The 21,666-nt window shown below is 47.8% G+C and overlaps 1 protein-coding gene across 1 annotated transcript; it reads left to right on the forward strand.

The window, feature by feature from the left end:
* The first annotated feature begins 107 nt into the window (after nucleotides 1–107).
* On the forward strand, nucleotides 108–21,379 carry LOC129858881 (uncharacterized). Its single transcript, XM_055928117.1, is given in 8 exon segments — nucleotides 108–115; nucleotides 1,519–1,521; nucleotides 1,774–2,298; nucleotides 2,435–3,579; nucleotides 12,827–12,839; nucleotides 12,841–13,189; nucleotides 13,191–14,214; nucleotides 19,492–21,379. Coding segments are annotated over 8 exon segments (4,158 nt in total). The 3' UTR covers nucleotides 20,583–21,379.
* Nucleotides 21,380–21,666: the final 287 nt, after the last annotated feature.

A 21,666-nucleotide genomic window follows, 5' to 3' on the forward strand; every position in this document is an offset into this window, starting at 1 on the left:
TTCTATCATGAGATAGAGTGTATCATGGTACAGCTACAGGATCGGTCCCCCCCCCCCCCCCCCCCCGCGCGGAACGGTTGAGCTAACGTGTGCTAATGTGATTAGCCATGACATTGTAAGTAAAAACAACATTTCCCAGGAAATAGACATATCTGATATGGGCAGAAAGCTTAAACCGCACTGTCAAATTTACAGTAGCTATTACAGTGAAAGAATACCATGCTTTTGTTGAGGAGAGTGTACAGTTATGAACTTGTTTCAATAAACCAATTAGGCACATTTGGGCAGTCTTGATACAACATTTTGAACAGAAATGCAATAGTTCATTGGATCAATGTAAAACGTTGCACATACACTGCTGCCATCTAGTGTCCAAAATCTAAATTGCACCTGAACTGGAATAATACATTGTGGCCTTTCTCTTGCATTTCAAAGATGATGAAAAAAAACATGTTATTTTTTCCAGATCGAATGTGTTCTATTCTCCTACATTCATTTCACATTTCCACAAAACTTCAAAGAGTTTCCTTTCAAATTGTATTAATAATATGCATATCCTTGCTTCAGGTCCTGAGCTACAGGCAGTTAGATTTGGGTATGTCATTTTAGGCAAAAAAAAAAAAAAAAAAGGGTTGGATCCTTAAATATACATCTAGGCTACACATGGCTATGTTCAGATTTTTTTTATACTTTTGACTTGTGAATAGTTTTAATATTTCCTGTATTTATGTTATATTATAAAAGTCTACTACATATTTCATACCTTTTTTTTCTTAAAACAAGTTTTGGTCAATAGGCAAGACTTTTCAATCTTTCATGATCCTTTTTTAAATGGCAGATTTTTCGTTTTTTCTTCTTCTTCCTGGTTTGAAGTCAGGTGGTCACATTGTCATTATAGCATAGTGATTCATTTTGTGTGGATGCTATTGACAGTTTTCCCACCCAGTGATTTTACCATACTTGTATTTCATTCCTTTCTCTTTTTAACTTTAACATCAATCGAATCACGACCTTTTACACTGTAAGCAAAATGACATGTACAGTCTTTCAGTAAATAAAAAAATATCTAAATTGGTTGCTCCTATGCTTTCACTAACCTACGCTGGACACTGAATTTCTTGCTATTAGTTTGTTGTGAATGATTGTGTTGAAGGAGAACATTAAAACATTCATGTCCTTCATCCCTAACAGCAGACAGATTGATTGAGCTCCACTGTAGAAGGTTGACAATACATTTTTTTTTTTTTTTTTTTTTTACCTTTATTTAACCAAGCAAGTCAGTTAAGAACAAATTCTTATTTACAATGACGGCCTACAAGGACAGGGGGACCTGATCCTAGATCAGCACTCCTACTGTGAAACACTTAAGGTTTTTCTCTCTCCCTAAAGATTCAAACCTTGTTTTGTTAGTTTTGTCTGTCTGTCTGAAATACTTGCCGTACTATAGAAGCGCTTAGCGAAAGGAACATACCAGAAGAAAATATGTGATAATATTTCATAATTTTGTTCCCGCCACAGGAGGTATGTGATGAATTAGATGTGACAGGAACAGAAAACATTCTGTCTCAGGCTTACAATTAATGTCACCATACACTGCTGTCAATTAAGAACATCTATCCATTCAGCCATATGTGAACATTTGTCTCCAAAGACTTTCACAGCGTATGTGTCGCTTGATACGGCACAATTCACTTTGTGTTGCCATGGAAATTAATTATGTATTGTACAAATTGGATCCGGGTGTTTCTAAAGATCCCAGTAAAACCCCACGAGGCTGGGCCTCAATGGGACCTGGTCAGTAAAACACACCAAGAGGCTGGGCCTCAATGGGACCTGGTCAGTACAACACACCAAGAGGCTGGGCACCAATGGGACCTGGTCAGTACAACACACCAAGAGTCTGGGCCTCAATGGGATCTGGTCAGTACAACACACCAAGAGGCTGGGCCTCAATGGGACCTGGTCAGTACAACACACCAAGAGGCTGGGTCTCAATGGGACCTGGTCAGTAAAACACACCAAGAGGCTGGGCCTCAATGGGATCTGGTCAGTACAACACACCAAGAGGCTGGGCCTCAATGGGACCTGGTCAGTACAACACACCAAGAGGCTGGGCCTCAATGGGACCTGGTCAGTACAACACACCAAGAGGCTGGGCCTCAATGGGATCTGGTCAGTACAACACACCAAGAGGCTGGGCCTCAATGGGACCTGGTCAGTAAAACACACCAAGAGGCTGGGCCTCAATGGGAGCTGGTCAGTACAACACACCAAGAGGCTGTTCCTCAATGGGAGCTGGTCAGTAAAACACCAAGAGGCTGGGCCTCAATGGGACCTGGTCAGTAAAACACCAAGAGGCTAGGCCTCAATGGGACTGGTCAGTACAACACAGCAAGAGACTGGGTCCCAATGGGACCTGGTCAGTACAACACAGCAAGAGACTGGGTCCCAATGGGACCTGGTCAGTACAACACAGCAAGAGACTGGGTCCCAATGGGACCTGGTCAGTACAACACAGCAAGAGGCTGGGTCCCAATGGGACCTGGTCAGTACAACACACCAAGAGGCTGGGCACCAATGGGACCTGGTCAGTAAAACACACCAAGAGGCTGGGCACCAATGGGACCTGGTCAGTACAACACAGCAAGAGGCTGGGTCCCAATGGGACCTGGTCAGTACAACACACCAAGAGGCTGGGCACCAATGGGACCTGGTCAGTACAACACAGCAAGAGACTGGGTCCCAATGGGACCTGGTCAGTACAACACAGCAAGAGGCTGGGCACCAATGGGACCTGGTCAGTACAACACAGCAAGAGGCTGGGCACCAATGGGACCTGGTCAGTACAACACAGCAAGAGGCTGGGTCCCAATGGGACCTGGTCAGTAAAACACAGCAAGAGGCTGGGCACCAATGGGACCTGGTCAGTACAACACAGCAAGAGGCTGGGTCCCAATGGGACCTGGTCAGTACAACACACCAAGAGGCTGGGCACCAATGGGACCTGGTCAGTAAAACACACCAAGAGGCTGGGTCCCAATGGGACCTGGTCAGTACAACACAGCAAGAGGCTGGGCACCAATGGGACCTGGTCAGTACAACACAGCAAGAGGCTGGGCACCAATGGGACCTGGTCAGTAAAACACACCAAGAGGCTGGGTCCCAATGGGACCTGGTCAGTACAACACAGCAAGAGGCTGGGCACCAATGGGACCTGGTCAGTACAACACAGCAAGAGGCTGGGCACCAATGGGACCTGGTCAGTAAAACACACCAAGAGGCTGGGTCCCAATGGGACCTGGTCAGTAAAACACACCAAGAGGCTGGGCCTCAATGGGACCTGGTCAGTACAACACACCAAGAGGCTGGGCACCAATGGGACCTGGTCAGTACAACACACCAAGAGGCTGGGCACCAATGGGACCTGGTCAGTACAACACACCAAGAGGCTGGGCACCAATGGGACCTGGTCAGTACAACACAGCAAGAGGCTGGGCCTCAATGGGACCTGGTCAGTACAACACACCAAGAGGCTGGGCACCAATGGGACCTGGTCAGTACAACACACCAAGAGGCTGGGCACCAATGGGACCTGGTCAGTACAACATAAACATCTTTGATGTTTGTTCAGATTGTGTTGAGGACCATTTAATCTCTCCTATTAGAGGTTGGTTTGGACCTGTTTAATGTCTCCTATTAGGGGTGGGTTTGGACCTGTTTAATGTCTCCTATTAGGGGTGGGTTTGGACCTGTTTAATGTCTCCTATTAGGGGTGGGTTTGGACCTGTTTAATGTCTCCTATTAGGGGTGGGTTTGGACCTGTTTAATGTCTCCTATTAGAGGTTGGTTTGGACCTGTTTAATGTCTCCTATTAGAGGTTGGTTTGGACCTGTTTAATGTCTCCTATTAGGGGTGGGTTTGGACCTGTTTAATGTCTCCTATTAGGGGTGGGTTTGGACCTGTTTAATGTCTCCTATTAGGGGTGGGTTTGGACCTGTTTAATGTCTCCTATTAGGGGTGGGTTTGGACCTGTTTAACTATTAGGGGTGGGTTTGGACCTGTTTAACTATTAGGGGTGGGTTTGGACCTGTTTAATATATCCTATTAGGGGTGGGTTTGGACCTGTTTAATCTCTCCTATTAGAGGTTGGTTTGGACCTGTTTAATGTCTCCTATTAGGGGTGGGTTTGGACCTGTTTAATGTCTCCTATTAGGGGTGGGTTTGGACCTGTTTAATGTCTCCTATTAGGGGTGGGTTTGGACCTGTTTAATCTCTCCTATTAGGGGTGGGTTTGGACCTGTTTAATATATCCTATTAGGGGTTGGTTTGGACCTGTTTAATATATCCTATTAGGGGTGGGTTTGGACCTGTTTAATCTCTCCTATTAGAGGTTGGTTTGGACCTGTTTAATGTCTCCTATTAGGGGTGGGTTTGGACCTGTTTAATGTCTCCTATTAGGGGTGGGTTTGGACCTGTTTAATGTCTCCTATTAGGGGTTGGTTTGGACCTGTTTAATGTCTCCTATTAGGGGTGGGTTTGGACCTGTTTAATCTCTCCTATTAGAGGTTGGTTTGGACCTGTTTAATGTCTCCTATTAGGGGTGGGTTTGGACCTGTTTAATGTCTCCTATTAGGGGTGGGGTTGGACCTGTTTAATGTCTCCTATTAGGGGTTGGTTTGGACCTGTTTAATGTCTCCTATTAGGGGTGGGTTTGGACCTGTTTAATGTCTCCTATTAGGGGTTGGTTTGGACCTGTTTAATGTCTCCTAATAGGGGTGGGTTTGGACCTGTTTAATCTCTCCTATTAGAGGTTGGTTTGGACCTGTTTAATGTCTCCTATTAGGGGTGGGTTTGGACCTGTTTAATGTCTCCTATTAGGGGTGGGTTTGGACCTGTTTAATGTCTCCTATTAGGGGTGGGTTTGGACCTGTTTAATGTCTCCTATTAGGGGTGGGTTTGGACCTGTTTAATGTCTCCTATTAGAGGTTGGTTTGGACCTGTTTAATGTCTCCTATTAGAGGTTGGTTTGGACCTGTTTAATGTCTCCTATTAGGGGTGGGTTTGGACCTGTTTAATGTCTCCTATTAGGGGTGGGTTTGGACCTGTTTAATGTCTCCTATTAGGGGTGGGTTTGGACCTGTTTAATGTCTCCTATTAGGGGTGGGTTTGGACCTGTTTAATCTCTCCTATTAAGGGTGGGTTTGGACCTGTTTAATGTCTCCTATTAGGGGTGGGTTTGGACCTGTTTAATGTCTCCTATTAGGGGTGGGTTTGGACCTGTTTAATGTCTCCTATTAGGGGTGGGTTTGGACCTGTTTAATGTCTCCTATTAGGGGTGGGTTTGGACCTGTTTAATGTCTCCTATTAGAGGTTGGTTTGGACCTGTTTAATGTCTCCTATTAGAGGTTGGTTTGGACCTGTTTAATGTCTCCTATTAGGGGTGGGTTTGGACCTGTTTAATGTCTCCTATTAGGGGTGGGTTTGGACCTGTTTAATGTCTCCTATTAGGGGTGGGTTTGGACCTGTTTAATGTCTCCTATTAGGGGTGGGTTTGGACCTGTTTAATCTCTCCTATTAGAGGTTGGTTTGGACCTGTTTAATGTCTCCTATTAGGGGTGGGTTTGGACCTGTTTAATGTCTCCTATTAGGAGTGGGTTTGGACCTGTTTAATGTCTCCTATTAGGGGTGGGTTTGGACCTGTTTAATGTCTCCTATTAGGGGTGGGTTTGGACCTGTTTAATGTCTCCTATTAGAGGTTGGTTTGGACCTGTTTAATGTCTCCTATTAGAGGTTGGTTTGGACCTGTTTAATGTCTCCTATTAGGGGTGGGTTTGGACCTGTTTAATGTCTCCTATTAGGGGTGGGTTTGGACCTGTTTAATGTCTCCTATTAGGGGTGGGTTTGGACCTGTTTAATGTCTCCTATTAGGGGTGGGTTTGGACCTGTTTAATCTCTCCTATTAGAGGTTGGTTTGGACCTGTTTAATGTCTCCTATTAGGGGTGGGTTTGGACCTGTTTAATGTCTCCTATTAGGAGTGGGTTTGGACCTGTTTAATGTCTCCTATTAGGGGTGGGTTTGGACCTGTTTAATGTCTCCTATTAGGGGTGGGTTTGGACCTGTTTAATCTCTCCTATTAGGGGTGGGTTTGGACCTGTTTAATATATCCTATTAGGGGTTGGTTTGGACCTGTTTAATATTTCCTATTAGGGGTGGGTTTGGACCTGTTTAACCTCTCCTATTAGAGGTTGGTTTGGACCTGTTTAATGTCTCCTATTAGGGGTGGGTTTGGACCTGTTTAATGTCTCCTATTAGGGGTGGGTTTGGACCTGTTTAATGTCTCCTATTAGGGGTTGGTTTGGACCTGTTTAATGTCTCCTATTAGGGGTGGGTTTGGACCTGTTTAATCTCTCCTATTAGAGGTTGGTTTGGACCTGTTTAATGTCTCCTATTAGGGGTGGGTTTGGACCTGTTTAATGTCTCCCATTAGGGGTGGGTTTGGACCTGTTTAATGTCTCCTATTAGGGGTGGGCTTGGACCTGTTTAATGTCTCCTATTAGGGGTTGGTTTGGACCTGTTTAATGTCTCCTATTAGGGGTGGGTTTGGACCTGTTTAATCTCTCCTATTAGAGGTTGGTTTGGACCTGTTTAATGTCTCCTATTAGGGGTGGGTTTGGACCTGTTTAATGTCTCCTATTAGGGGTGGGTTTGGACCTGTTTAATGTCTCCTATTAGGGGTGGGTTTGGACCTGTTTAATGTCTCCTATTAGGGGTGGGTTTGGACCTGATTAATGTCTCCTATTAGAGGTTGGTTTGGACCTGTTTAATGTCTCCTATTAGAGGTTGGTTTGGACCTGTTTAATGTCTCCTATTAGGGGTTGGTTTGGACCTGTTTAATGTCTCCTATTAGGGGTGGGTTTGGACCTGTTTAATCTCTCCTATTAGAGGTTGGTATGGACCTGTTTAATGTCTCCTATTAGGGGTGGGTTTGGACCTGTTTAATGTCTCCTATTAGGGGTAGGTTTGGACCTGTTTAATGTCTCCTATTAGGGGTGGGTTTGGACCTGTTTAATGTCTCCTATTAGGGGTGGGTTTGGACCTGTTTAATGTCTCCTATTAGAGGTTGGTTTGGACCTGTTTAATGTCTCCTATTAGAGGTTGGTTTGGACCTGTTTAATGTCTCCTATTAGGGGTGGGTTTGGACCTGTTTAATGTCTCCTATTAGGGGTGGGTTTGGACCTGTTTAATGTCTCCTATTAGGGGTGGGTTTGGACCTGTTTAATGTCTCCTATTAGGGGTGGGTTTGGACCTGTTTAATGTCTCCTATTAGGGGTGGGTTTGGACCTGTTTAATCTCTCATATTAGAGGTTGGTTTGGACCTGTTTAATGTCTCCTATTATGGGTGGGTTTGGACCTGTTTAATGTCTCCTATTAGGGGTGGGTTTGGACCTATTTAATGTCTCCTATTAGGGGTGGGTTTGGACCTGTTTAATGTCTCCTATTAGGGGTGGGTTTGGACCTGTTTAATGTCTCCTATTAGAGGTTGGTTTGGACCTGTTTAATGTCTCCTATTAGAGGTTGGTTTGGACCTGTTTAATGTCTCCTATTAGGGGTGGGTTTGGACCTGTTTAATGTTTCCTATTAGGGGTGGGTTTGGACCTGTTTAATGTCTCCTATTAGGGGTGGGTTTGGACCTGTTTAATGTCTCCTATTAGGGGTGGGTTTGGACCTGTTTAATGTCTCCTATTAGGGGTGGGTTTGGACCTGTTTAATGTCTCCTATTAGGGGTGGGTTTGGACCTGTTTAATCTCTCCTATTAGAGGTTGGTTTGGACCTGTTTAATTTCTCCTATTAGGGGTTGGTTTGGACCTGTTTAATGTCTCCTATTAGGGGTGGGTTTGGACCTGTTTAATCTCTCCTATTAGAGGTTGGTTTGGACCTGTTTAATGTCTCCTATTAGGGGTGGGTTTGGACCTGTTTAATATATCCTATTAGGGGTGGGTTTGGACCTGTTTAATCTCTCCTATTAGAGGTTGGTTTGGACCTGTTTAATGTCTCCTATTAGGGGTGGGTTTGGACCTGTTTAATGTCTCCTATTAGGGGTGGGTTTGGACCTGTTTAATGTCTCCTATTAGGGGTGGGTTTGGACCTGTTTAATGTCTCCTATTAGGGGTGGGTTTGGACCTGTTTAATGTCTCCTATTAGAGGTTGGTTTGGACCTGTTTAATGTCTCCTATTAGAGGTTGGTTTGGACCTGTTTAATGTCTCCTATTAGGGGTGGGTTTGGACCTGTTTAATGTCTCCTATTAGGGGTGGGTTTGGACCTGTTTAATGTCTCCTATTAGGGGTGGGTTTGGACCTGTTTAATGTCTCCTATTAGGGGTGGGTTTGGACCTGTTTAACTATTAGGGGTGGGTTTGGACCTGTTTAACTATTAGGGGTGGGTTTGGACCTGTTTAATATATCCTATTAGGGGTGGGTTTGGACCTGTTTAATCTCTCCTATTAGAGGTTGGTTTGGACCTGTTTAATGTCTCCTATTAGGGGTGGGTTTGGACCTGTTTAATGTCTCCTATTAGGGGTGGGTTTGGACCTGTTTAATGTCTCCTATTAGGGGTGGGTTTGGACCTGTTTAATCTCTCCTATTAGGGGTGGGTTTGGACCTGTTTAATATATCCTATTAGGGGTTGGTTTGGACCTGTTTAATATATCCTATTAGGGGTGGGTTTGGACCTGTTTAATCTCTCCTATTAGAGGTTGGTTTGGACCTGTTTAATGTCTCCTATTAGGGGTGGGTTTGGACCTGTTTAATGTCTCCTATTAGGGGTGGGTTTGGACCTGTTTAATGTCTCCTATTAGGGGTTGGTTTGGACCTGTTTAATGTCTCCTATTAGGGGTGGGTTTGGACCTGTTTAATCTCTCCTATTAGAGGTTGGTTTGGACCTGTTTAATGTCTCCTATTAGGGGTGGGTTTGGACCTGTTTAATGTCTCCTATTAGGGGTGGGTTTGGACCTGTTTAATGTCTCCTATTAGGGGTTGGTTTGGACCTGTTTAATGTCTCCTATTAGGGGTGGGTTTGGACCTGTTTAATGTCTCCTATTAGGGGTTGGTTTGGACCTGTTTAATGTCTCCTATTAGGGGTGGGTTTGGACCTGTTTAATCTCTCCTATTAGAGGTTGGTTTGGACCTGTTTAATGTCTCCTATTAGGGGTGGGTTTGGACCTGTTTAATGTCTCCTATTAGGGGTGGGTTTGGACCTGTTTAATGTCTCCTATTAGGGGTGGGTTTGGACCTGTTTAATGTCTCCTATTAGGGGTGGGTTTGGACCTGTTTAATGTCTCCTATTAGAGGTTGGTTTGGACCTGTTTAATGTCTCCTATTAGAGGTTGGTTTGGACCTGTTTAATGTCTCCTATTAGGGGTGGGTTTGGACCTGTTTAATGTCTCCTATTAGGGGTGGGTTTGGACCTTTTTAATGTCTCCTATTAGGGGTGGGTTTGGACCTGTTTAATGTCTCCTATTAGGGGTGGGTTTGGACCTGTTTAATCTCTCCTATTAGAGGTTGGTTTGGACCTGTTTAATGTCTCCTATTAGGGGTGGGTTTGGACCTGTTTAATGTCTCCTATTAGGGGTGGGTTTGGACCTGTTTAATGTCTCCTATTAGGGGTGGGTTTGGACCTGTTTAATGTCTCCTATTAGGGGTGGGTTTGGACCTGTTTAATGTCTCCTATTAGGGGTGGGTTTGGACCTGTTTAATCTCTCCTATTAGGGGTGGGTTTGGACCTGTTTAATATATCCTATTAGGGGTTGGTTTGGACCTGTTTAATATATCCTATTAGGGGTGGGTTTGGACCTGTTTAATCTCTCCTATTAGAGGTGGGTTTGGACCTGTTTAATGTCTCCTATTAGGGGTGGGTTTGGACCTGTTTAATGTCTCCTATTAGGGGTGGGTTTGGACCTGTTTAATGTCTCCTATTAGGGGTTGGTTTGGACCTGTTTAATGTCTCCTATTAGGGGTGGGTTTGGACCTGTTTAATCTCTCCTATTAGAGGTTGGTTTGGACCTGTTTAATGTCTCCTATTAGGGGTGGGTTTGGACCTGTTTAATGTCTCCTATTAGGGGTGGGTTTGGACCTGTTTAATGTCTCCTATTAGGGGTTGGTTTGGACCTGTTTAATGTCTCCTATTAGGGGTGGGTTTGGACCTGTTTAATCTCTCCTATTAGAGGTTGGTTTGGACCTGTTTAATGTCTCCTATTAGGGGTGGGTTTGGACCTGTTTAATGTCTCCTATTAGGGGTGGGTTTGGACCTGTTTAATGTCTCCTATTAGGGGTGGGTTTGGACCTGTTTAATGTCTCCTATTAGAGGTTGGTTTGGACCTGTTTAATGTCTCCTATTAGAGGTTGGTTTGGACCTGTTTAATGTCTCCTATTAGGGGTGGGTTTGGACCTGTTTAATGTCTCCTATTAGGGGTGGGTTTGGACCTGTTTAATGTCTCCTATTAGGGGTGGGTTTGGACCTGTTTAATGTCTCCTATTAGGGGTGGGTTTGGACCTGTTTAATCTCTCCTATTAGAGGTTGGTTTGGACCTGTTTAATGTCTCCTATTAGGGGTGTGTCATGTTTTGTCTTTGATCATCATGTCTTGTCCCTGTGCTTCCCTCTGCTGGTCTTATTAGGTTCTTTCCCTCTTTCTATCCCTCTCTCTCCTCCTCCCTCTCTCCCTCTCCCGCTCTCTCTCTCTATCGTTCCGTTCCTGCTCCCAGCTGTTTCTCATTCTCCTAACGACCTCATTTACTCTTTCACACCTGTCCCCTATTTTGCCCTCTGATTAGAGTCCCTATTTCTCCCTCTGTTTTCCGCTTCTGTCCTTGTCGGATTCTTGTTTGATGTTTGCTGTTCTGTGTCCTTGTTCCGCCCTGTCGTGTTTTTGCCTTCTTCAGATGCTGCGTGTGAGCAGGTGTCTATGTCAGCTACGGCCTGTGCCTTCCTGAAGCGACCTGCAGTCTGTGGTCGCGTCTCCAGTCGTTCCTCTCTACTGACGAGAGGATTTCAGTTTCCTGTTTTGGATTTACCTATGATATTATCCAGGAGTATCATTGTTTGTTTAAGACTGGAATAAAGACTCTGTTTCTATTAAGTCGCTTTTGGGTCCTCATTCACCAGCATTACAGAAGAATCCGACCAAGAATGGACCCAGCGACTACGGATTCTCGCAACACTGCCGTCGAGATCCAGGGAGCAATGCTCGGCAGACACGAGCAGGAATTGTCTGCTGCTCGTCATGCCGTTGAGACCCTGGCCGCTCAGGTCTCCGATCTCTCAGGACAGTTTCAGAGTCTTCGTCTCGTGCCACCAGCTACTTCCTGGTCTTCCGAGTCTCCGGAACCTAGGGTTAATAACCCACCATGTTACTCTGGGCAGCCCACTGAGTGTCGCTCCTTTCTCACCCAGTGTGATATTGTATTCTCTCTCCAGCCCAACACATACTCAAGAGAGAGAGCTCGGATCGCTTACGTCATATCACTCCTTACTGGTCGGGCTCGGGAGTGGGGCACAGCTATCTGGGAGGCAAGGGCTGAGTGTTCTAACGTTTATCAGAACTTTAAAGAGGAGATGATACGGGTTTTTGATCGTTCAGTTTTTGGGAAGGAGGCTTCCAGGGCCCTGGCTTCCCTATGTCAAGGTGATCGATCCATAACGGATTACTCTATAGAGTTTCGCACTCTTGCTGCATCCAGTGACTGGAACGAGCCGGCGTTGCTCGCTCGTTTTCTGGAGGGACTCCACGCTGAGGTTAAGGATGAGATTCTCTCCCGGGAGGTTCCTTCCAGCGTGGACTCTTTGATTGCACTCGCCATCCGCATAGAACGACGGGTAGATCTTCGTCACCGAGCTCGTGGAAGAGAGCTCGCGTTAACGGTGTTTCCCCTCTCCGCATCTCAACCATCTCCTCCCACCGGCTCAGAGACTGAGCCCATGCAGCTGGGAGGTATTCGCATCTCGACTAAGGAGAGGGAACGGAGAATCACCAACCGCCTTTGCCTCTATTGCGGTTCTGCTGGACATTTTGTCATGTCATGTCCAGTAAAAGCCAGAGCTCATCAGTAAGCGGAGGGCTACTGGTGAGCGCTACTACTCAGGTCTCTCCATCAAGATCCTGTACTACCTTGTCGGTCCATCTACGCTGGACCGGTTCGGCTGCTTCCTGCAGTGCCTTGATAGACTCTGGGGCTGAGGGTTGTTTTATGGACGAAGCATGGGCTCGGAAACATGACATTCCTCTCAGACAGTTAGGGAAGCCCACGCCCATGTTCGCCTTAGATGGTAGTCTTCTCCCCAGTATCAGATGTGAGACACTACCTTTAACCCTCACAGTATCTGGTAACCACAGTGAGACCATTTCCTTTTTGATTTTTCGGTCACCTTTTACACCTGTTGTTTTGGGTCATCCCTGGCTAGTATGTCATAATCCTTCTATTAATTGGTCTAGTAATTCTATCCTATCCTGGAACGTTTCTTGTCATGTGAAGTGTTTAATGTCTGCTATCCCTCCTGTTTCTTCTGTCCCCTCTACTCAGGAGGAACCTGGTGATTTGACAGGAGTGCCGGAGGAATATCATGATCTGCGCACGGTCTTCAGTCGGTCCAGAGCCAACTCTCTTCCTCCTCACCGGTCGTATGATTGTTGTATTGATCTCCTTCCGGGGACCACTCCCCCTCGGGGTAGACTATACTCTCTGTCGGCTCCCGAACGTAAGGCTCTCGAGGATTATCTGTCTGTTTCTCTCGACGCCGGTACCGTGGTGCCTTCTTCCTCTCCCGCCGGAGCGGGGTTTTTTTTTTGTTAAGAAGAAGGACGGTACTCTGCGCCCCTGCGTGGATTATCGAGGGCTAAATGACATAACGGTTAAGAATCGTTATCCGCTTCCCCTTTTGTCGTCAGCCTTCGAGATTCTGCAGGGAGCCAGGTTCTTTACTAAGTTGGACCTTCGTAACGCTTACCATCTCGTGCGCATCAGAGAGGGGGACGAGTGGAAAACGGCGTTTAACACTCCGTTAGGGCATTTTGAATACCGGGTTCTGCCGTTCGGTCTCGCTAATGCTCCAGCTGTCTTTCAGGCATTAGTTAATGATGTACTGAGAGACATGCTGAACATCTTTGTTTTCGTTTACCTTGACGATATCCTGATTTTTTTCACCGTCACTCGAGATTCATGTTCAGCACGTTCGACGTGTACTCCAGCGCCTTTTAGAGAATTGTCTCTACGTGAAGGCTGAGAAGTGCGCCTTTCATGTCTCCTCAGTCACATTTCTCGGTTCCGTTATTTCCGCTGAAGGCATTCAGATGGATCCCGCTAAGGTCCAGGCTGTCAGCGATTGGCCCGTTCCTAAGTCACGTGTCGAGTTGCAGCGCTTTCTCGGTTTCGCTAATTTCTATCGGCGTTTCATTCGTAATTTCGGTCAAGTGGCTGCCCCTCTCACAGCTCTGACTTCTGTCAAGACTTGCTTTAAGTGGTCCGGTTCCGCCCAGGGAGCTTTTGATCTCCTCAAGAAGCGTTTTACTTCCGCTCCTATCCTTGTTACTCCTGACGTCACTAAACAATTCATTGTCGAGGTTGACGCTTCAGAGGTGGGCGTGGGAGCCATTCTGTCCCAGCGCTTCCAGTCTGACGATAAGGTCCATCCTTGCGCTTACTTTTCTCATCGCCTGTCGCCATCGGAACGCAACTATGATGTGGGTAACCGCGAACTGCTCGCCATCCGCTTAGCCATAGGCGAATGGCGACAGTGGTTGGAGGGAGCGACCGTCCCTTTTGTCGTTTGGACTGACCATAAGAACCTTGAGTACATCCGTTCTGCCAAACGACTTAATGCACGTCAAGCTCGTTGGGCGTTGTTTTTCGCTCGTTTCGAGTTCGTGATTTCCTATCGCCCGGGAAATAAGAACACCAAGCCTGATGCCTTATCCCGTCTCTTTAGTTCTTCTGTGGCTTCTACCGACCCCGAGGGGATTCTCCCTGAAGGGCGTGTTGTCGGGTTGACTGTCTGGGGAATTGAGAGACAGGTAAAGCAAGCACTCACTCACACTGCGTCGCCGCGCGCTTGTCCTAGTAACCTTCTGTTCGTTCCTGTCTCTACTCGTCTGGCTGTTCTTCAGTGGGCTCACTCTGCCAAGTTAGCTGGCCACCCCGGCGTTCGGGGTACGCTTGCTTCTATTCGCCAGCGGTCTTGGTGGCCTACTCAGGAGCGGGACACGCGCCGTTTCGTGGCTGCTTGTTCGGACTGCGCGCAGACTAAGTCAGGTAACTCTCCTCCTGCCGGTCGTCTCAGACCGCTTCCCATTCCTTCTCGACCATGGTCTCACATCGCCTTAGACTTTATTACCGGTCTGCCTTCGTCTGCGGGGAAGACTGTGATTCTTACGGTTATCGATAGGTTCTCTAAGGCGGCACATTTCATTCCCCTCGCTAAGCTTCCTTCCGCTAAGGAGACGGCACAAATCATCATTGAGAATGTGTTCAGAATTCATGGTCTCCCGTTAGACGCCGTTTCAGACAGAGGCCCGCAATTCACGTCACAGTTTTGGAGGGAGTTCTGTCGTTTGATTGGTGCTTCCGTCAGTCTCTCTTCCGGGTTTCATCCCCAGTCTAACGGTCAAGCAGAAAGGGCCAATCAGTCGATTGGTCGCATATTACGCAGCCTTTCGTTTCGAAACCCTGCGTCTTGGGCAGAACAGCTCCCCTGGGCAGAATACGCTCACAACTCGCTTCCTTCGTCTGCTACCGGGCTATCTCCGTTTCAGAGTAGTCTTGGGTACCAGCCTCCTCTGTTCTCGTCCCAGCTCGCCGAGTCCAGCGTTCCCTCCGCTCAGGCTTTTGTCCAACGTTGTGAGCGCACCTGGAGGAGGGTCAGGTCTGCACTTTGCCGTTACAGGGCGCAGACGGTGAGAGCCGCCAATAAACGTAGGATTAAGAGTCCTAGGTACTGTCGCGGTCAGAGAGTGTGGCTTTCCACTCGTAACCTTCCCCTTACGACAGCTTCTCGCAAGTTGACTCCGCGGTTCATTGGTCCGTTCCGTGTCTCTCAGGTCGTCAATCCTGTCGCTGTGCGACTGCTTCTTCCGCGACATCTTCGTCGCGTCCACCCTGTCTTCCATGTCTCCTGTGTCAAGCCTTTTCTTCGCGCCCCCGTTCGTCTTCCCTCCCCCCCCCCCGTCCTTGTCGAGGGCGCACCTATTTACAAGGTACGGAAGATCATGGACATGCGTTCTCGGGGACGTGGTCACCAGTACTTAGTGGATTGGGAGGGTTACGGTCCTGAGGAGAGGAGTTGGGTTCCATCTCGGGACGTGCTGGACCGTTCGTTGATTGATGATTTCCTTCGTTGCCGCCAGGGTTCCTCCTCGAGTGCGCCAGGAGGCGCTCGGTGAGTGGGGGGGTACTGTCATGTTTTGTCTTTGATCATCATGTCTTGTCCCTGTGCTTCCCTCTGCTGGTCTTATTAGGTTCTTTCCCTCTTTCTATCCCTCTCTCTCCCCCTCCCTCTCTCGCTCTCCCGCTCTCTCTCTCTATCGTTCCGTTCCTGCTCCCAGCTGTTTCTCATTCTCCTAACGACCTCATTTACTCTTTCACACCTGTCCCCTATTTTGCCCTCTGATTAGAGTCCCTATTTCTCCCTCTGTTTTCCGCTTCTGTCCTTGTCGGATTCTTGTTTGCTGTTTGCTGTTCTGTGTCCTTGTTCCGCCCTGTCGTGTTTTTGCCTTCTTCAGATGCTGCGTGTGAGCAGGTGTCTATGTCAGCTACGGCCTGTGCCTTCCTGAAGCGACCTGCAGTCTGTGGTCGCGTCTCCAGTCGTTCCTCTCTACTGACGAGAGGATTTCAGTTTCCTGTTTTGGATTTACCTATGATATTATCCAGGAGTATCATTGTTTGTTTAAGACTGGAATAAAGACTCTGTTTCTATTAAGTCGCTTTTGGGTCCTCATTCACCAGCATAACAGGGTGGGTTTGGACCTGTTTAATGTCTCCTATTAGGGGTGGGTTTGGACCTGTTTAATGTCTCCTATTAGGGGTGGGTTTGGACCTGTTTAATGTCTCCTATTAGGGGTGGGTTTGGACCTGTTTAATGTCTCCTATTAGAGGTTGGTTTGGACCTGTTTAATGTCTCCTATTAGGGGTGGGTTTGGACCTGTTTAATCTCTCCTATTAGAGGTTGGTTTGGACCTGTTTAATGTCTCCTATTAGGGGTGGGTTTGGACCTGTTTAATGTCTCCTATTAGGGGTGGGTTTGGACCTGTTTAATCTCTCCTATTAGAGGTTGGTTTGGACCTGTTTAATGTCTCCTATTAGGGGTGGGTTTGGACCTGTTTAATGTCTCCTATTAGGGGTGGGTTTGGACCTGTTTAATGTCTCCTATTAGGGGTGGGTTTGGACCTGTTTAATGTCTCCTATTAGGGGTGGGTTTGGACCTGTTTAATGTCTCCTATTAGGGGTTGGTTTGGACCTGTTTAATCTCTCCTATTAGGGGTGGGTTTGGACCTGTTTAATGTCTCCTATTAGGGGTGGGTTTGGACCTGTTTAATGTCTCCTATTAGGGGTGGGTTTGGACCTGTTTAACTATTAGGGGTGGGTTTGGACCTGTTTAACTATTAGGGGTGGGTTTGGACCTGTTTAATATATCCTATTAGGGGTGGGTTTGGACCTGTTTAATCTCTCCTATTAGAGGTTGGTTTGGACCTGTTTAATGTCTCCTATTAGGGGTGGGTTTGGACCTGTTTAATGTCTCCTATTAGGGGTGGGTTTGGACCTGTTTAATCTCTCCTATTAGGGGTGGGTTTGGACCTGGTTAATATATCCTATTAGGGGTTGGTTTGGACCTGTTTAATATATCCTATTAGGGGTGGGTTTGGACCTGTTTAATCTCTCCTATTAGAGGTTGGTTTGGACCTGTTTAATGTCTCCTATTAGGGGTGGGTTTGGACCTGTTTAATGTCTCCTATTAGGGGTGGGTTTGGACCTGTTTAATGTCTCCTATTAGGGGTTGGTTTGGACCTGTTTAATGTCTCCTATTAGGGGTGGGTTTGGACCTGTTTAATCTCTCCTATTAGAGGTTGGTTTGGACCTGTTTAATGTCTCCTATTAGGGGTGGGTTTGGACCTGTTTAATGTCTCCTATTAGGGGTGGGTTTGGACCTGTTTAATGTCTCCTATTAGGGGTTGGTTTGGACCTGTTTAATGTCTCCTATTAGGGGTGTGTCATGTTTTGTCTTTGATCATCATGTCTTGTCCCTGTGCTTCCCTCTGCTGGTCTTATTAGGTTCTTTCCCTCTTTCTATCCCTCTCTCTCCTCCTCCCTCTCTACCTCTCCCGCTCTCTCTCTCTATCGTTCCGTTCCTGCTCCCAGCTGTTTCTCATTCTCCTAACGACCTCATTTACTCTTTCACACCTGTCCCCTATTTTGCCCTCTGATTAGAGTCCCTATTTCTCCCTCTGTTTTCCGCTTCTGTCCTTGTCGGATTCTTGTTTGATGTTTGCTGTTCTGTGTCCTTGTTCCGCCCTGTCGTGTTTTTGCCTTCTTCAGATGCTGCGTGTGAGCAGGTGTCTATGTCAGCTACGGCCTGTGCCTTCCTGAAGCGACCTGCAGTCTGTGGTCGCGTCTCCAGTCGTTCCTCTCTACTGACGAGAGGATTTCAGTTTCCTGTTTTGGATTTACCTTTGATAATATCCAGGAGAATCATTGTTTGTTTAATACTGGAATAAAGACTCTGTTTCTATTACGTCGCTTTTGGGTCCGCATTCACCAGCATAACAGAAGAATCCGACCAAGAATGGACCCAGCGACTACGGATTCTCGCAACACTGCCGTCGAGATCCAGGGAGCAATGCTCGGCAGACACGAGCAGGAATTGTCTGCTGCTCGTCATGCCGTTGAGACCCTGGCCGCTCACGTCTCCGATCTCTCAGGACAGTTTCAGAGTCTTCGTCTCGTGCCACCAGCTACTTCCTGGTCTTCCGAGTCTCCGGAACCTAGGGTTAATAACCCACCATGTTACTCTGGGCAGCCCACTGAGTGTCGCTCCTTTCTCACCCAGTGTGATATTGTGTTCTCTCTCCAGCCCAACACATACTCAAAGAGAGAGAGCTCGGATCGCTTACGTCATATCACTCCTTACTGGTCGGGCTCGGGAGTGGGGCACAGCTATCTGGGAGGCAAGGGCTGAGTGTTCTAACGTTTATCAGAACTTTAAAGAGGAGATGATACGGGTTTTTGATCGTTCAGTTTTTGGGAAGGAGGCTTCCAGGGCCCTGGCTTCCCTATGTCAAGGTGATCGATCCATAACGGATTACTCTATAGAGTTTCGCACTCTTGCTGCATCCAGTGACTGGAACGAGCCGGCGTTGCTCGCTCGTTTTCTGGAGGGACTCCACGCTGAGGTTAAGGATGAGATTCTCTCCCGGGAGGTTCCTTCCAGCGTGGACTCTTTGATTGCACTCGCCATCCGCATAGAACGACGGGTAGATCTTCGTCACCGAGCTCGTGGAAGAGAGCTCGCGTTAACGGTGTTTCCCCTCTCCGCATCTCAACCATCTCCTCCCATCGGCTCAGAGACTGAGCCCATGCAGCTGGGAGGTATTCGCATCTCGACTAAGGAGAGGGAACGGAGAATCACCAACCGCCTTTGCCTCTATTGCGGTTCTGCTGGACATTTTGTCATGTCATGTCCAGTAAAAGCCAGAGCTCATCAGTAAGCGGAGGGCTACTGGTGAGCGCTACTACTCAGGTCTCTCCATCAAGATCCTGTACTACCTTGTCGGTCCATCTACGCTGGACCGGTTCGGCTGCTTCCTGCAGTGCCTTGATAGACTCTGGGGCTGAGGGTTGTTTTATGGACGAAGCATGGGCTCGGAAACATGACATTCCTCTCAGACAGTTAGGGAAGCCCACGCCCATGTTCGCCTTAGATGGTAGTCCTCTCCCCAGTATCAGATGTGAGACACTACCTTTAACCCTCACAGTATCTGGTAACCACAGTGAGACCATTTCCTTTTTGATTTTTCGTTCACCTTTTACACCTGTTGTTTTGGGTCATCCCTGGCTAGTATGTCATAATCCTTCTATTAATTGGTCTAGTAATTCTATCCTATCCTGGAACGTTTCTTGTCATGTGAAGTGTTTAATGTCTGCTATCCCTCCTGTTTCTTCTGTCCCCTCTACTCAGGAGGAACCTGGTGATTTGACAGGAGTGCCGGAGGAATATCATGATCTACGCACGGTCTTCAGTCGGTCCAGAGCCAACTCTCTTCCTCCTCACCGGTCGTATGATTGTTGTATTGATCTCCTTCCGGGGACCACTCCCCCTCGGGGTAGACTATACTCTCTGTCGGCTCCCGAACGTAAGGCTCTCGAGGATTATCTGTCTGTTTCTCTCGACGCCGGTACCGTGGTGCCTTCTTCCTCTCCCGCCGGAGCGGGGTTTTTTCTTTGTTAAGAAGAAGGACGGTACTCTGCGCCCCTGCGTGGATTATCGAGGGCTGAATGACATAACGGTTAAGAATCGTTATCCGCTTCCCCTTATGTCGTCAGCCTTCGAGATTCTGCAGGGAGCCAGGTTCTTTACTAAGTTGGACCTTCGTAACGCTTACCATCTCGTGCGCATCAGAGAGGGGGACGAGTGGAAAACGGCGTTTAACACTCCGTTAGGGCATTTTGAATACCGGGTTCTGCCGTTCGGTCTCGCTAATGCTCCAGCTGTCTTTCAGGCATTAGTTAATGATGTACTGAGAGACATGCTGAACATCTTTGTTTTCGTTTACCTTGACGATATCCTGATTTTTTCACCGTCACTCGAGATTCATGTTCAGCACGTTCGACGTGTACTCCAGCGCCTTTTAGAGAATTGTCTCTACGTGAAGGCTGAGAAGTGCGCCTTTCATGTCTCCTCAGTCACATTTCTCGGTTCCGTTATTTCCGCTGAAGGCATTCAGATGGATCCCGCTAAGGTCCAGGCTGTCAGCGATTGGCCCGTTCCTAAGTCACGTGTCGAGTTGCAGCGCTTTCTCGGTTTCGCTCATTTCTATCGGCGTTTCATTCGTAATTTCGGTCAAGTGGCTGCCCCTCTCACAGCTCTGACTTCTGTCAAGACTTGCTTTAAGTGGTCCGGTTCCGCCCAGGGAGCTTTTGATCTCCTCAAGAAGCGTTTTACATCCGCCCCTATCCTTGTTACTCCTGACGTCACTAAACAATTCATTGTCGAGGTTGACGCTTCAGAGGTGGGCGTGGGAGCCATTCTGTCCCAGCGCTTCCAGTCTGACGATAAGGTCCATCCTTGCGCTTACTTTTCTCATCGCCTGTCGCCATCGGAACGCAACTATGATGTGGGTAACCGCGAACTGCTCGCCATCCGCTTAGCCATAGGCGAATGGCGACAGTGGTTGGAGGGGGCGACCGTCCCTTTTGTCGTTTGGACTGACCATAAGAACCTTGAGTACATCCGTTCTGCCAAACGACTTAATGCACGTCAAGCTCGTTGGGCGTTGTTTTTCCGCTCGTTTCGAGTTCGTGATTTCCTATCGCCCGGGAAATAAGAACACCAAGCCTGATGCCTTATCCCGTCTCTTTAGTTCTTCTGTGGCTTCTACCGACCCCGAGGGGATTCTCCCTGAAGGGCGTGTTGTCGGGTTGACTGTCTGGGGAATTGAGAGACAGGTAAAGCAAGCACTCACTCACACTGCGTCGCCGCGCGCTTGTCCTAGTAACCTTCTGTTCGTTCCTGTCTCTACTCGTCTGGCTGTTCTTCAGTGGGCTCACTCTGCCAAGTTAGCTGGCCACCCCGGCGTTCGGGGTACGCTTGCTTCTATTCGCCAGCGGTTTTGGTGGCCTACTCAGGAGCGGGACACGCGCCGTTTCGTGGCTGCTTGTTCGGACTGCGCGCAGACTAAGTCAGGTAACTCTCCTCCTGCCGGTCGTCTCAGACCGCTTCCCATTCCTTCTCGACCATGGTCTCACATCGCCTTAGACTTTATTACCGGTCTGCCTTCGTCTGCGGGGAAGACTGTGATTCTTACGGTTATCGATAGGTTCTCTAAGGCGGCACATTTCATTCCCCTCGCTAAGCTTCCTTCCGCTAAGGAGACGGCACAAATCATCATTGAGAATGTGTTCAGAATTCATGGTCTCCCGTTAGACGCCGTTTCAGACAGAGGCCCGCAATTCACGTCACAGTTTTGGAGGGAGTTCTGTCGTTTGATTGGTGCTTCCGTCAGTCTCTCTTCCGGGTTTCATCCCCAGTCTAACGGTCAAGCAGAAAGGGCCAATCAGTCGATTGGTCGCATATTACGCAGCCTTTCGTTTCGAAACCCTGCGTCTTGGGCAGAACAGCTCCCCTGGGCAGAATACGCTCACAACTCGCTTCCTTCGTCTGCTACCGGGCTATCTCCATTTCAGAGTAGTCTTGGGTACCAGCCTCCTCTGTTCTCGTCCCAGCTCGCCGAGTCCAGCGTTCCCCCCGCTTAGGCTTTTGTCCAACGTTGTGAGCGCACCTGGAGGAGGGTCAGGTCTGCACTTTGCCGTTACAGGGCGCAGACTGTGAGAGCCGCCAATAAACGTAGGATTAAGAGTCCTAGGTACTGTCGCGGTCAGAGAGTGTGGCTTTCCACTCGTAACCTTCCC

Source organism: Salvelinus fontinalis, chromosome 7 (assembly GCF_029448725.1).
Source record: "Salvelinus fontinalis isolate EN_2023a chromosome 7, ASM2944872v1, whole genome shotgun sequence".
NCBI classification, from domain to species: domain Eukaryota; kingdom Metazoa; phylum Chordata; class Actinopteri; order Salmoniformes; family Salmonidae; genus Salvelinus; species Salvelinus fontinalis.